Raw genomic sequence first — 15,843 nt, 5'->3', positions numbered from 1 at the left:
ATTATAATGAAAATGTAGCAATTTGCCAGACTATTGTAAACTATGTTAGAAAGAAGAACAAAAAAATAGCAGCAGAAATAATGTTCAATGTTAAAAAAAAATAAAAAAAATACTTGCACATCATTTCATACATTTAAAACTGCATGGAAACGTAAATGACGCTGTTTCCGGTTGCCATGGTAATAAGGTGCTGACGTTCCAGTAGTACGCACACGCTAGCCTTTGCGTTAAAATTCTGAATATTTGCATACATAAACACAAAGATAACTTTTGATGGGTAATTACGCGACTGTTTTTAATTTTGAAACGTAACAAAGACGCGAGGCGACGTGCGGCGATGACGTCACAGCAGTGGTTGCTGTGAAGTGAAAGGAGAAGAGGAGGGGCGAAAAAAACAGATAAAGAAAACGGTTGACGGTCAACTTGTGCAAGCAGCAGAATGGACCAAAAGAAACGATCAAAAAACGAAACGCCTTGCACGAGCTCATCGAAGTTGGATTCCAGAAGCTAAGTGAGCCTCTTAGCTCGTCTGTGTCCGTTTATTTATTTGGCATTAGGCGAAACCACAGAAGAAAAAAGGGGTCTGACGACGGAATGTGCACTTTTGTGACGCGTGCCGGTTAAATAAATGTGACTTTATCCGCGTCACAACACAGCAGCAGCAACGGCTTGTGTGATTTCACTTCCTGTTTCAACAAAACTCCGCCAGGCCGCGTTGCATTGTGGTCGCTGTAGGCGGCATCACGTCGTGGGTGTCAGTCAACCTCGGCTAGTCTTTTTTTTATTTATTGTTTGTTTCTTTTTACTCTTGTCTTACTGTCTTTTTCGAAACGCGCACAAACGCGAGTACGTCTTTTCACGACGGCTCGTCCGTGTCTCGACATCGTCGCGTTCGAGGAAAACTACAAGTCCCGTAAGGCCTCGGCGTGACGTCGCTCGTTAGGCAAGTGCCAGTGGCTGGCTGGAGACACCCCGGCCGCTTCCGTGTTGTTTTTGTCGGCTAGCAGCACTTGTTTCGACGGCCCCGCGTCGCCATGAAGGAGTCTTTGTGAGGCCCGGACTTGACTCGACAGCCTCCCCGTCCCGACATGTCGCTGCCGCGCGGCTCCAGGAGGAAGGACAAGCGCATCCTGTCGGCCACCTGCCCGGACGCCAAGTGTCAGGCCAGCTTGTTCTTCCCGGCTCACGGCACCGTTAGCATCGAGTGCACCGAGTGCGGCCAGCGGCACGAGCAGAAGAACCTGCTCAACGTCCAGGAGGTGACCGATCCGGATGTGGTGCTCCACAACCTGCTCCGGAACGCCCTGCTGGGCGTGGCGGGCGCCCCCAAGAAAGGCACCGAGCTGGTCAAGGTGATGGGGCTGTCCAACTACCACTGCAAGCTGCTGTCGCCGGTCCTGACCCGCTACGGCATGGACAAGCAGAGCGGCAAAGCCAAGCTGCTGAGGGACATGAACCAGGGCGAGACGTTCGACTGCTCGCTGCTGGGCGACCGGGCCTTCCTCATCGAAGCGGAGCACGTGTCCACCGTGGGCTACGGCAAGGACCGCTCGGGCAGCCTGCTCTACCTGCACGACACCCTGGACGAGATCAAGCGGGCCAACGGCAACCGCGAGTGCCTGATCCCCGTGCACGTGGACGGCGACGGCCACTGCCTGGTCCACGCCGTGTCGCGGGCGCTGGTGGGCCGGGAGCTCTTCTGGCACGCCCTGCGGGAGAACCTGAAGCAGAACTTCAAGGAGAACCTGGAGCGCTACAAGGCCCTGTTCCAGGACTTCATCGACGCCGCCGAATGGGAGGACATCGTCAACGAGTGCGACCCGCTCTTCGTGCCGCCCGAGGGCGTGCCGCTGGGCCTGCGCAACATCCACATCTTCGGCCTGGCCAACGTCCTGCACCGGCCCATCGTCCTGCTGGACTCGCTGAGCGGCATGCGCAGCTCGGGCGACTACGCCGCCACCTTCCTGCCGGGCCTGGTGGCGGAGGAGCGCTGCCGCGCCAAAGACGGCCAGCTCAACAAGCCCATCTGCATCGCCTGGAGCAGCTCGGGCCGCAACCACTACATCCCGCTGGTGGGCATCAAGAACGCGGCGCTGCCCCGGCTGCCCGCCCGCCTGCTGCCCAAGGCCTGGGGCGTCCCGCAGCGGCTGCTGGCCACCTACATCAAGCCCGAGGCGGACGGCGGCTGCGTGATCGGCGGCGACCGCAGCCTGCGCGACGAGTACGTCCTGCGGCTGGTGGGCGCCATGGAGGAGGTGTTCATGGAGAAGCACGGCATCCACCCGGCGCTGGTGGCCGACGTGCACCAGTGGGTGTACCGGCGCACCGGCGTCATCGGCGCCCAGCCCGAGGAGGTGACGGAGGCGGCCCGCAAGTCGGTGGCGGAGCGCCGCCTGCACCGCTGCCTGCTCTGCGGCGCCCTGTCGGAGCTGCGCGTGCCGCCCGAGTGGCTGGCGCCGGGCGGCAAGCTCCACGGCCTGGCCGCCGCCACGCACGGCCAGCTGCGGCCCGACAAGAACTACAGCTTCCCGCTCAACGGCCTGGTGTGCTCGTACGACCCGCGCGCCGACGCCCTGGTGCCCGACTACGAGCTGAGCTCGCTGGACACGTGCCACTGGTGCCGCGGCGCCTCGGTGCGCCGCGTGGGCGCCGACGGCCTGGTGCGCTACCTGGACGGCGACCGCACCGACGCGCGCTCGCGCGGCGGCAAGTGCGGCTGCGGCTTCAAGCACTTCTGGGCCGGCAAGGAGTACGACAACCTGCCCGAGGCCTTCCCCATCACGCTGGAGTGGGCCGGGCGGGCGGTGCGCGAGACGGTGCACTGGTTCCAGTACGAGGGCGACGCGGCGCTCAACAGCAATGTGTACGACGTGGCCACCGCGCTGGTCACCAAGCACTTCCCCGGCGAGTTTGGCAGCGAGGTTCTGGTGCAGAAGGTGGTGGACACCATCCTGCGACACACCGCCAAGAGGAACCCGGACGAGTACCACCCGGTGGCGGTGGACGGCGCCCACGCGGCGCCGCCCGCCCCGGGGTGGGCCGACCCGCCCGCCAAAATCATCCTGACCGGACCGAAAGCCAAAACGCTCCACAAGGAGGAGCTGACCATGAGCCGGGCCGAGCGCGACCTCCAGCAGAGCATCAGCGAGCGGGCGCCGGTCTCGCAGCGCCGGGCCAAACCGCCGGACCCCAAGGAGCCCTCCCCGGCGCCGGCCTCGGCGCCGGCCACACCCACCAAGTCGGCGGCGGCGGCGGCGCCGGCCGGCGGCGAGAAGAAGATCCGCGTGAGCGCCGGCGACGGGCGGACGGCCACGCTGACGCTGGGGCCCCGCGCGTCCTACGCCGACCTGCGCGCCAGCATCGCCGAGCACTTCGGGGTGGCGCCCGCCCGCCTGTGCATCCGCTGCGGCTTCCCGCCCAGGGAGCTGCCGCCGCCGGCCGCCGGCCACGAGGGGGAGCCGGTGGCGCTGCGGCACGGCGACCGGGTCACGCTGGAGATCCTGAAGGGCGACGAGGAGGAGGAGGCCCCGCCCGGTCCCGGTCCCGGCCCCGGTCCCGGCCCGCCGCCCGACGTACGGGAGGCCGCCGCAGCGGACGGGGTGAGCGAGCGCGACCTTCAGGACAGCATTGACCTTGAGATGTCTTCGCTGTGTCTGCTGGCGACTTTGATGGGTAAGCATGTAGGGAGGGACAAAAAAAAAAAAAGACAAAATAAAAAGTGAAAATAATTGATTAAAAAAATATATACCGGTAATTCCAAAATGTTATCACAAAAAATATAAATGAAAAAAAAATAAAATAAAATTGGAAATAAATACAGAAATATATATAGAAATAGAATTAAATATCAGTTCATTAATAAAAAATAAAATAAAAATTGCACAAAAAAATAGTAATAAAAGTGAACATAAAAATTTTTTAAATAATAGAATTCCAAAATTTTACCCCCAAAAAATATAATTGGAAATAAAAACAACAAATGCAAAAATAAAAGTACAATTGGAAATAAATATATACCTAGAATTAAATATCAGTTAATCAATAAAAATAGTAAAACAAAAAAAATAGTACTAAAAGTGAAAATAAAAATTTGTTCTAAAAAATATAGCAAACCTGCGATTGGTTGGCAACTGGTTCACTGCCCATAGCCAGCTGGGATAGGCTCCAGCAACCCCCGCGACCCTTGTGAGGAGCAAGCGGTTCAGAAAATGGATGGATGGATAAAAATATAAATGGAAATTAAAAAAATGATTCCAAAAGATAAAAGTAAAATTGGAAATGAATACAAAATAAATATAGAGAATTAAATTTCAGTTAATCAATAAAAATAGTAATAAAAGTGAAAATAAAAATTGTTCTCAAAAATACAATTCCAAAATGTTATCCCAAATAAAACAATCGTTCCAAAAAATTATAATAAATACAAAAATAAATATATAAATAGAATTATTAAATATCAGTTTATCAATAAAAACACTCTGCTATTCAAATGAGGGGGCGGTCCTAAGCATGTCTCGCCCACCGGTTCAGTTCAGTGTTTTTATTTACTGATTGATATTTAGTTCTATTAAAATATTTATCTTAGAGTTGTTTGTATTTCCATGTATATTATTCTTTTGGATTTAATTTTGTAATTATATATCTATTTTTTATATCCTTTTTATTTGGTTAACTTGATGTTGCGTGCCTTTCAAAATAAGACCAAATGAATTCATTGATTGTAAAAATGCATTCTCGACCGCGCGCCTCCAAGCGCTGTTTATGTTTGTGTGTGCGTTTGCTGACGGAGGCTTCTGGACGCCAACGTCGCCTCGTCCGGCCTGCCAGCTGTGTCAAAGGTCGCTGCAGGCATTGTGAAAACACAAACACAACAAGCCTCCTGACTCGGCCTGCAACATTTTGATTTTGATTTTAATTTTTTTCCCCCTTTCCTAGTGTGGTCCATAACATCTGTTTGAAAATCGTTGCTCATCGTTTTCCACAGTAAAATGCAGATGCTGCAAATGTCTGTTTTGAAACCACAACATGGACGGATCAAGCAGCGTTAGCCGATGTTGCGCTTCCTGCTAGCGCGTGCTACGCTAACGCTGTGCCTGCGATGCTGTCCGCAGGCGAGGACGTGTGGTCGTACGCCAAGAAGCTGCCGCACTTGTTCCAGCAGGGCGGCGTCTTCTACAACATCGTCAAGCAGGACATGGGTACGTACGGCAAGGCGCTTTCCAACCCACGCCCGAACGGCAACAGAAAAAATCATTTAAAAAAAACATCCCGTAATCCTCCTTTCACACGCAGCTGCTCGATTATGGAAAAAATAATCATCACGATTAATTAGGCAATAATTGAAATCACGGTTATTCAAGCGATTATTTATTTTTTTGGTACAAAACAAGAACATTTTTAAACTTTTACAAATATTAAGACCAATTAACTCATTCACTGCCAGTCATTATAGAAAATTTTTACATTTCCAATACTCACGTGATATTACATTCAATAATTATATATAAACCGAATCTACCAAATAACAGAATAGACTCCCTACTTTTTGTCCCGTCCCGTTCTTTTATAATTGACAGCAGAAAAATGTAGGTTTGCCAAAATACAGCCATTTCTCCCATGGACTCTGAAACTGTGTTTATTTCCTATAAAATGGGGCAATGATGTCATCTACCGGTGGTTGGGCATCAGTAAAGTTGTTTCCAAGTTTGATATTTACAGTGGAGCATGCTCAGATTCGCCCCCATTTAGCACCGCTCTAAAAAATACAATTGACAAGTATACTTGTCAAAGGCAGTGAATGAGTTAAAAAAATAGAAACACTTATAATTGGTCCTTTTGGGCCAAACAATTTATAATAATATATATTTATTTATTTATGTTGTCAAAAACTTAAGGTTTGAAGTGCAACATGCACTGTGCAGTAGGACGATCTTTTATTTTTTGGTACAAAACAAGAAAATGTTTAAAGGGATACGTCACTTATTTAGTCCATTATAGAAATAAAAAGTTAATATTTTGCCAATAATAAATTTGATATTTTCATTATTTTTTTTATGTACAAATAGTAGCTTTAAAAAGACATTTTGCAACTTGCTGTCGACTGAAAATGACATCACAAGGGCTCAGGGAACCAATCACAGCTCAACTGTTTTCTCGGTTTGGTCATGTGACATTCACAAGCTGAGCTGTGATTGGTCACCTGAGCCCTTCTGTCATTTTCAGTCGACAGCGAGTTACAAAATGTTTTTGTTTGTTTTTTTCCAATTCTTTGTTACTCTCTTCCAAGTGTAAATATGACTTTCAAACAGTATTTGAAACCACTCGAAATAGTCAAATTTACTCGACAGAATTGACTGCAGGAAAAAAAAAAAAAACAGAAGTTCCTGATCACATTCAAACATGATGAAATTGACTTTTTAACGTGACAGGTTTTTGTGGCAAGTTGTCGATTTTAAACATGACGAGTTTGACGTTGACATTTTGGCTAAACAAGACGAAAGATGTCGTTGCGTCCAGTTCACGTCACCGACGGAGTCATTTTTTTTTGTGTGTGTCTCGTCATTCAACGTTACGAGCGACTCGAGTTGGAGGTGTCTAAAAATAGCAAAGGTGTCACTTGCAACAGCCATTAGCACTTTGACTGCCAGGCGTTATAAAAACAAAACAAAAAAATCCACAGTGCCAGCCGCTTTTGAGCATTTTAAATCATCTTTCAAGGCAAAAAGAATATTGTTTGCCTTTACTTCATATACAATGTGGCTACTCAATGAAAGATCGCATTCCATTCATTGGAATTTTACTAATCATCATGAAACGTCTTTGGCAGTCACAGAGTTAAAAAAAGAAAGAAAAAACTGCAGCGCATAAGGTATTAAATACAGATATCAACGTGTAGTTGTGTTTTGAACTTGATTTTACGGCATCTGTTTCAAGCTAGTCGTCGACTTGAACGATTCCAACTGCAAAGGGAATGTCGTCGTTTTACAGTCACGTGAGGGTGGAAGAAGACAAGATGGCCACTTGAGATAGATGACTCTGTGGAGGGCCAAAAAAAATTCAAAATAAATACATGACTAAGTAAATGACTAAAAGTGAAAATAAAAGCGGACATAAAAAAAATTAAAATGATATTTTATTTTTCTTATTATTATATTTTATTATTATTATCATTTTTAAAATATCTTATGTTTTTATTAGATTTTTATATATTTTATTTTATATTTTAAAATTATATAAAAAATATAAATGAAATAAAATATAAATAATATAATATAAAATAAAAAGAACAAAACCTATATATATTCATAAAATAACTAAAACGAACATAAAAAATAAAATAATAATAATAATTATTATTATTATTATTTTGTTATTTTTGTATTTTTTTCATTATATTTTTATATATTTTATTTTATTATATTTTAAAATTATATCCAAAATGAAATACAGTATAAATATATAATATAAAATTAAAAAGAACAAAAACTATATATATATATATATATATATTTTATTTTATTTTTTTTTTACATTTAAACATTTTCTTGTTTTGTACCAAAAAATAAATTATTATTATTTTCACTTTTAGTCATTTATTAATTTTGGCAGTTTTAGTGAAAATTAAAAATGTTATTTTTATTTCAATTGATATATATTTTTGAATTATATATATATATTTTTATATCCACTCCATTTTTATTTTTACTTTTAGACACTTATCTATTTATGTATTGAGTCATTGATTTATTTTGGCAGTTTTGGTCGTCCGTCGATGGCTTCCAAACAAAATGTGTCAATAATCGGACCAGCGGATGTCGCAGGTTATGAAGATGTAGCCCACTTTTTTATTAATAACGTGACACGTGCGTGTGAATGTGTGCGCGCGTTTAGGCCTGCTGAACGGGAAGCATTGCACGCTGCCCCACCTGACGGGACGCACCTTCGTCTACAACGCGGCCGAGTCCCGCGTGGAGCTGTGCGCCGACACGGCCGGCCACTTCGAGGTGCGCGGCGACGTGGAGGAGCGCGTCAAGGAGGCGCTGGCCCGCCTGCGCGCCGACGGCGGCGGCAGCAGGGAGGGCAGCCCGTCGCACGGCGCCCTGCGGCTGGGCGGCGCCGCCGTGCGCAAACGGGAGCCGCCGCACGCCGTCCAGGCCTTCCAGGGCAAGGGCCACTCGCTGGGCAGCCGCGGCGCCGCCTCCCCGCCGCCCGAGCCCCGCCTCCCCGAGCCGGTGCGCGTGGCGCCGGGCTTCGTGACGGTGAAGGACGGCCGCGCGCCGGACCCCGTCCTCATGGAGCAGCAGCGCCGCAAGCTGCAGGAGATGGTCTCCTCCATCCAGGCCTCGGTGGAGCGACAGCTGCGCCGACAGCCGGCGTCCGGGCAGGAGGCCGCCGGCGGGAAGGCGGCGGAGGACGACGACCGGGACGAGATGGAGAGCCAGGACGGCGACCGGGCCGAGCCCATGGACCACTCCTGATAACGCCGGATCACGCCGCTTTGCTCGCCACCTTTCCCGAGCCGCCGAATAAAGATGGCTGACGTAAGTCGCGCGCACGCCGGCTGTGTCGATTGCGCACCGATACAAACGGCGCGGGTTTGACTTGCGAGATTATTAACGTAGGGGTGCGCCCATCACAATTTCCCGGCTGATCACCAATCTTTTAAAAAGTATCACCTGCCGATACCAATTTTTTTCCATTACAAACCGCATTTACGTTTAGTGTTCTAATCTTGTTTGATTGGAAAACAATATCGGCGAAATAATACAAATTCATCTGCACATGAAGTCGCTCTTTCAATTCAAACACCCACTTACATATCTCGCAAGTGCAACTTTTTGGAGACTCTTGAACGTGCTCGGAGAAAAATTTCGCCTCGCGCAGCACGTTGCCACAAAAATGTCAAACTTGCCGCGCCGATATTCGTCAAAGCGAGCTAACGTGACCTTAAAGAAACGCATAGAAAACGCCGTCGTTTTTATTTCACGTCACATTTCGTTCCTTTCCAACACTTCCTGTTTTCTGCTTGTGGCCGCGTTACGAAGAAAGAGAAGAAGAAGAAAAAGTTGCACTTTGGCGCCACCCGGTGATTTGTCACGGAAAGCGACCAGTTGCCGACCGGTAAAACGTGGCAAAAAAACGTCGTGGTCAGCAAAGCGGACGTACCGGCGAGTTTGCCGACGAGCCGAGTGTCGTGTCTCGTCTTTCTTTCTTCTTTTTTTTGCCATCACGAGTCTTAATGGCATCATTTGTAAATATTTCACGAGGCTTTTATTATGCAAATGTTGCTCCCAACGTGGAAAAAAAAAAAAACGGAAGGTTCCATCGTGTGAACCTTCGACTTTGTTTTGCTTGTTTGTTTTCCAACTTTGCCAAAAAATAAATAAAAGGACGAGCACAGTACGTTGAAGCGCAACGTTGAAAAGTATTTGAAAGGAATCCCAGTTTTCAATTTGAAGCTTTTTTTTTTTCTTTTCTCTCTCTGATGCCAAGAATCAACCAACAACCACAAACTCAATTTCATCCTTGTTTGCTGTTTGCACGCGTGAGGAATTGACAATAAAAGCAATCTAATTGTTCTTCTTGTTTCTTTTTGGTGCTAATTGCAGACTGGTGAAGAAGAAAAAATTACTGCAGTACAAGTATGGATGACGGTTGTGCAAAAAAAAAAAAAAAACAATTATCAAAAGTACAAGGACAGAATCCAAAGCTCGTATTCCGCTTCGGGGTGAACATTTGCAACTAACAAATGTTGATTTCATGTCAGGGTTCTTAAAAGGTGGCAGCATTCTTAAATGTTCTCTAACGGTCTTTGCTTGTTGCAAGGACATTTTGAACAAAACAAGAAAGACGGTTTAGAGAATGTTCAGGAAATGCTGCAATCCAGTGTTAATTTCATCAACGAAAACTCAACAAAAATTATCATTATCAATCCTCATTAGGATGCGGCCTAAAGTAAAAAAAAGTAAATGTACTTGTTTCAGTCTAAATAATCACTAAAGATATTGGTATTGTACATGTACTGTATCTAGTTATATACAATGAATAGTTCTGGGGGAAGAAAGCTAAAAGTTTCAGACCAACAAGGTTGGGGAGGGCAAGTTTGTTTGTTTGAAATGTCGTTGCTCACCTTATTTACACACTTTTAAAATGTCAGTAGCAGAAGTTTCTAGAAAGAGACATTTCAACAGAATTTTCCCCTCAAGCACAACCACAACTTGGTTACGTCGCACCTGTGTGCAGTCAACTGCAAGTAAGTGGTTTGTTGTCATGTGACGTGACGGCGGGCGGGCTTTAGGACCCACAGGCCAGCAGTGCGGTGGATACATGAGACCCGCCCAACCACGTGACGGACGGCACTTTTGGAAAACAACACCTCCAGAAGGAAGGAGGCCACCGGCCCCGTGAGTGTTGACTTTGTCAGTTTCTTCTCATTTCGTGTTGGTGGCAACAAGTCCTATGGAAGCCCAAAAGTGTCAAAATTCAAGTGTCGGACCAAGAGATGTAAAAAAAAAAAAAACAAGAGTCCATTGCGACCATAATGCTAAAGAAGTGAGCTTATCAATTTTAGAATGTCCAATTTCGGCTCATTTTTGCACATTTACATGGGTCATATACTATCGTCGTAGTCATATATTCAAATCACAGGTTTTCGTTTCATTTAATGTTTGAAGATGAGGATTTTTACTTGAAAGGATACTTACCGGAAGCCAGTACTGAGCGCGAAAGGCAACTCAAAAAAACAACAACACAAACAAAAAAACGGTCCAACAATACTGCAATGAGACGGCATGGAAAGGCCAAAAAGTAAATATTAAAGATGTCATCTAAATAACAAAATGTACGGGCTGAAATTGTAAAAACGTAAATAAATCTAAGAATATAAAGGCAAAATATATTGAATAAATAATAAAATAGATTGACTAAATGATAAATACACAAAATAATTGTCTCAGATGTGACAAATATTGTCAGTTTAAATTTTTAATGTGTTCCTATTATTATTAAGACTGTTTTTTTGTTATTGTGATTGATTTGTGACCAGCTAAAAAGAAACCAAACCGAAGCTGACTTCGTGAGCGCTGCTGACGTCACCGGCAAGCGCGAAAGCGCTTCAATCATTTTCTTTTTTTTTCTCCACTCGTAAAGTATCATGCTTTTATACTTTTAGGTTTATTTACGTTTTTACAATTACAGTCCATACATTTTGTTATTTTGAACAACTGTAAACAGACAATTTCCGGACAAACCTGCACCGTGACGTCATCTGCAGGCGACCCCGATACAATCTGGCAGCCCGATCACATTTTACACCGACAGTTTGAAAACTTCCCGGCACTGTCCGTTTCCGTGCTTGTATTTTTTTAAAATAATAATAACTATATATGTTTTATTCAAGACCAATTTATTTAGAGTGACTTAATTTGTTTTCTTGTTTGTCGTTCATGTAATTATTAGCCTTAATCAAACAAAAGCAACATTTCGCCAAATGTCTTAACACTAATTTGCCAACAGTTGTTCGTTTCTCCTTGGACTTTCTCATCTTCCGCTTGAAACGTCTCCGATACGGCCACAAGATGGCAGCCGTGTATGGCGAGTCTTCCCTCAAAGCCAACTTTGAACTCGCTTTTTTGTTGTTGTTGTTGTTGTTTTTTTGCGCTTTCTGTTCCATTTCAGAGATCCTGAACGTCGTCGTTGTGAGTAGACGAAACGACACATGGCGATAACTGGAATTTGATATCTGGAATCCAATTCTCTCTCTTTTTTTCTTTTTCTTTTTTACAGTTTTTCCCTGTATTTTAAAAAATGCCATTTAACTTACAAAAATAAACTGTAATTTTACATGTCAAATGTAAAATAACATATAATCACCTTAACTGTAAAAACACAATATTTCTCTTCTTTAATATATATATATATATATATATATATATATATATATATATATATATATATATATATAATTAGGGGTGTGAATTGCCTAGTACCTGACGATTCGATTCGTATCACGATTCACAGGTCACGATTCGATTCGATACCGATTAATCCCGATACGAATTTACAAGTCGATTGTTGCGATTTTTTTTCATTCAAATTTAGAAAATACTAATCAGTAAGCTTGTAGAGTGTAAGATTTATATGAAAATGTATTATTTATTTATCTGAAATGTCAGTCTTATAGAGGTTGTAATCTGTTTCATGTTTGAACAGCATTAAAATAAAAATATTAAGGCTTAATGTTCCGTTCATATAACATTCTTCCATGCTCAAGGTGTGAATCCTTAAAAAAAAAAAAAACGATTCTGCCGATTATTGAATCGATTCGAGAATCGCGCGATGTAGTATCGCGATATATCGCCGAATCGATTTTTTTAACACCCCTTATATATATATATATATATATATATATATATATATATGTGTATGTATATTCATTTAGAATACATATATTGACTGTTAAAATACCTTCACAAATGTACTGTAATTTCACGGGTATTTAATGGAATAAACAATAAAATTCAACTTTAAAACCATAAAAAAAAATAACAGTAAAAATGTGTAATTTTACTATAGATAATTTTTTGTTAATGGACTTTTATAATGATGGTAACATTTATTAACAGTTATTTTGAAAGCACATCTAACGGTGAAAAAAAAAAGAAACCTTGAATGGGTGAATAAATTAAATTAAACATATTTATTTTATAGATTAATCAACTCTAAAAACATTCCATTGTGACGGGAGGAGGGATGTAACGATGCGGGCAATATTGTGATATTAAAACTGCCACAATATCGTCGTCGTCAATTTCCCAATATTTAAAAGGAACACATCAGTTTAAAAAGTCAGGTTCATTTCCATTCGTGCAGTTCTAGCACCCTCTGGTGGCTAGTTTACTAGTGCAATTTAATGTTCATGAGGGCTGTTTTGGCCCTTCTATGTTTAAAAGCTATGCTAACGGTCAGATAAACATTTTTGACGAATACGTTCAAACATGTTTGTGAGTACGTTTGAACAGAATGAAAAAACAAAACAAATGGAAATATAAATGAAAAAATGTTGGTACTGATTTGTTCCGTTGATCCGTTGGTTCCGTCACCAGCGAGGAGGAGGAGGAGGAGGAAGAGGAAGGCCATGCAGCCTCTGTGCGAAGTGACCGGCTCGCTCGCCATCAGCAACGCTCGCTCGGCCTGCAGTCCCGAGCTGCTCCAGCGGGGGGGGGTGACGCTCTGCATCAACGTGACTCGGCGGCAGCCTTTTCCCGACCCGTCCGCCGCCGCCGTCGCCGTGACGCGAATCGCCGTGAGCGACCGGCCCGACGACGACCTCTACCGTCACTTCGACGCCTGCGCCGACGCCATCCACGCCGAGGCGCAAAACGCCGGCCGCAGCCTGGTCTACTGCAAGAACGGGCGCAGCCGATCGGCCGCCGTCTGCGTCGCCTACCTCATGAAGCACCAGCGGGTGGCGCTGGCCGACGCGCTTAAGGTGATGCGGGCTGGGCGGGGCTGGCCTTTGTTCAAAATTAGAGATCGACGATATATGTTTTTTCAGGGCTGATACCGATTATTAGTAGTCAAGGATGCCGATAACTGATATTTGGAGTTGATGTTCATTTTATATTCAAATTTGAAAAATTGGAAACACCAGCTCTAATTAAAAAAAAAATGATGTCTATCATAACCGGAGGTGGCAAATCCAATTCCAGACAGTAAAAACCCTGCCACAGTTAGGATTTGGCCCCAGGTGCTAGCTAGCTAGTTCCTAAGGTGCTCGTTTACCTGCTAGAGAGCTAGTTAGCTAGCTAGCATCAATTGCTAAAGCCAAACTGTGGCAGAGTTTTTACTTTCTGGACCTGTATTTCCCACCTCTGCTCAGAACAGAACACGTGAAAAAGTCTCAGGGATCCACAGCCAAAATTGCAAAGGAAGTCGGCCATTTTGATATGATATTGACATTTCGTACTTGGGGGATCTGTCCCGGGCGACAGTTTTACCAGTTGACCTGCATTTTGGTGTCGATCACAACCGGAGGTGGCAAATTCAAGTCCAGAAAGTAAAAAGCCTGCCACAGTTTGGCTTTAGCCTCAGGTGCTAGCTAGCTAACTGGCTCCTAAGGTGCTCGTTTACCTGCTATAGAGCTAACTAGCGAGCTAGCTAGCATCTACGGCTAAAGCCAAACTGTGGCAGAGTTTTTACTTTGTGGACCTGGATTTTCCACCTCTGCTCATAATAGAACACATGAAAAAGTCTCATGGAGCCACAGACAAAATTGCACATACCATTTTGGTATGATATTGAAATTTTGTACTTGGGGGATCTGCCCAGGCCAACAGTTTTACCAGTCGACCTGCATTTTGATGTCTATCATAACCGGAGGTGGCAAATCCAAGTCTAGAAAGTAAAAAGCCTGCCACAGTTTGGCTTTAGCCTCAGGTGGTAGATAGCTAGCTAGCTCCCAAGGTGCTCCTTTACCTGCTACAGAGCTAGCTAGCTCGTTAGCATCAATGGCTAAAGCTAAACTATGGCGTAGTTTTTTTTCCTGGACCTGTATTTTCCACCTCTGCTCATAACAGAACACGTGAAAAAAAGTCTCAGGGATCCACAGACAAAATTGCAAAGGAAGTCGGCCATTTTGGTATGATATTGACATTTCGTACTTGGTGGATCTGCCTCGGGTGACAGTTTTACCAGTCGACCTGCGTTTTGATGTATATCATAACCGAAGATGACAAATTCAAGTCCACAAAGTAAAAACCCTGCCACAGTTTGGCTTGAGCCTCGGGTGCTAGCTAGCTCCCAAGGTGCTCCTTTACCTGCTACAGAGCGAGCTAGCTCGTTAGCATCAATGGCTAAAGCCAAACTGTGGCAGAGTTGTTACTTTGAGGACCAGGATTTTCCACCTCTGCTCATAATAGAACACATGAAAAAGTCTCAGGGATCCACAGACAAAATTGCAAAGGAAGTTGGCCATTTTGGTATGATATTGACATTTCGTACTTGGGGGATCTTCCCCGGGTAACAGTTTTACCAGTCGACCTGCATTTTGGTGTCTATCACAACCGGACGTGGCAAATTCAAGTCCAGAAAGTAGAAACCCTGCCACAGTTTGGCTTTAGCCCCAGGTGCTAGCTAGCTAGCTCCCAAGGTGCTCGTTTACATGCTACAGAGCTAGCTAGCTAGCTAGCTATCGTCAATGGCTAAAGCCAAACTGTGGCAGTGTTTTTACTTTCTGGACCTGCATTTTCCACCTCTGCTCATAACAGAACACGTGAAAAAGTCTCAGGGATCCACAGACAAAGGAAAGGAAGTCAAAGGAAGTCGGCCATTTTGGTCTGATTTTGAAATTTCGTACTTGAGGGATCTGCCGCGGGCGACGGTTTTACCAGTCGACCTGCATTTTGATGTCTATCATAACCGGAGGAGGCAAATCCAGGTACAGAAAGTAAAAACCCTTCCACAGTTTGACTTTGTTAATGAGGCTTTTAGTCTAGTCTAGTTTTCGTCCGGTGAAAAATGTATGTTGACAAATGTATTTTTGTTAACGAAATGAACACAACTTTGATCCTTGTTTTTGTCGCGGACAGAAAGTGAAGTCGGCCCGGCCCGTGATCGCCCCCAATCCGGGCTTCCTGGCTCAGCTGCAGCGATACGAGGACGAGCTGAGGAGGAGGCGACGTTCGCCAAAACCGCCCAGCCCACAAAAACGCCATCCGGTGAGCTGATGAGGGGCGGGCAAGGGGTTTGGAGCCGGACCTGGACTGGTTCTACTCATCGACAAACACTTTGTCAACAACTCGTAAGCTGAATTAAAACAAAAAAGTGGAACAAAGGCAACTTGTT

At 44.9% G+C, this 15,843-nt stretch overlaps 2 protein-coding genes across 3 annotated transcripts; both read left to right on the top strand.

The window, feature by feature from the left end:
- Positions 1 to 248: 248 nt before the first annotated feature.
- vcpip1 (valosin containing protein (p97)/p47 complex interacting protein 1) lies at positions 249 to 9,578 on the top strand. The gene is made up of 3 exons (XM_077512011.1): positions 249 to 3,672; positions 5,112 to 5,198; positions 7,891 to 9,578. Exons 1-3 carry the CDS (start codon positions 1,089 to 1,091, stop codon positions 8,475 to 8,477), a joined length of 3,258 nt encoding a protein of 1,085 aa, XP_077368137.1. The 5' UTR covers positions 249 to 1,088; the 3' UTR covers positions 8,478 to 9,578.
- A 538-nt stretch (positions 9,579 to 10,116) lies between these two features.
- Positions 10,117 to 15,833, top strand: dusp28 (dual specificity phosphatase 28). 2 transcript variants are annotated; one of them, XM_077512074.1, is made up of 3 exons: positions 10,117 to 10,403; positions 13,104 to 13,489; positions 15,588 to 15,833. In XM_077512074.1, exons 2-3 carry the CDS (start codon positions 13,136 to 13,138, stop codon positions 15,723 to 15,725), a joined length of 492 nt encoding a protein of 163 aa, XP_077368200.1. In that variant the 5' UTR covers positions 10,117 to 10,403; positions 13,104 to 13,135; the 3' UTR covers positions 15,726 to 15,833. The 2 variants fall into 2 exon arrangements, with proteins under 2 accessions (XP_077368200.1, XP_077368211.1); XM_077512085.1 differs by lacking the exon at positions 10,117 to 10,403 and adding an exon at positions 11,154 to 11,696.
- The last annotated feature ends 10 nt before the right edge of the window (positions 15,834 to 15,843 follow it).

This window comes from Festucalex cinctus, chromosome 1 (genome assembly GCF_051991245.1).
Source record: "Festucalex cinctus isolate MCC-2025b chromosome 1, RoL_Fcin_1.0, whole genome shotgun sequence".
Lineage (NCBI taxonomy): Eukaryota > Metazoa > Chordata > Actinopteri > Syngnathiformes > Syngnathidae > Festucalex > Festucalex cinctus.
Note: the sequence above shows the minus strand (reverse complement) of the source record. Positions and strands in the feature narration are given on the sequence as shown.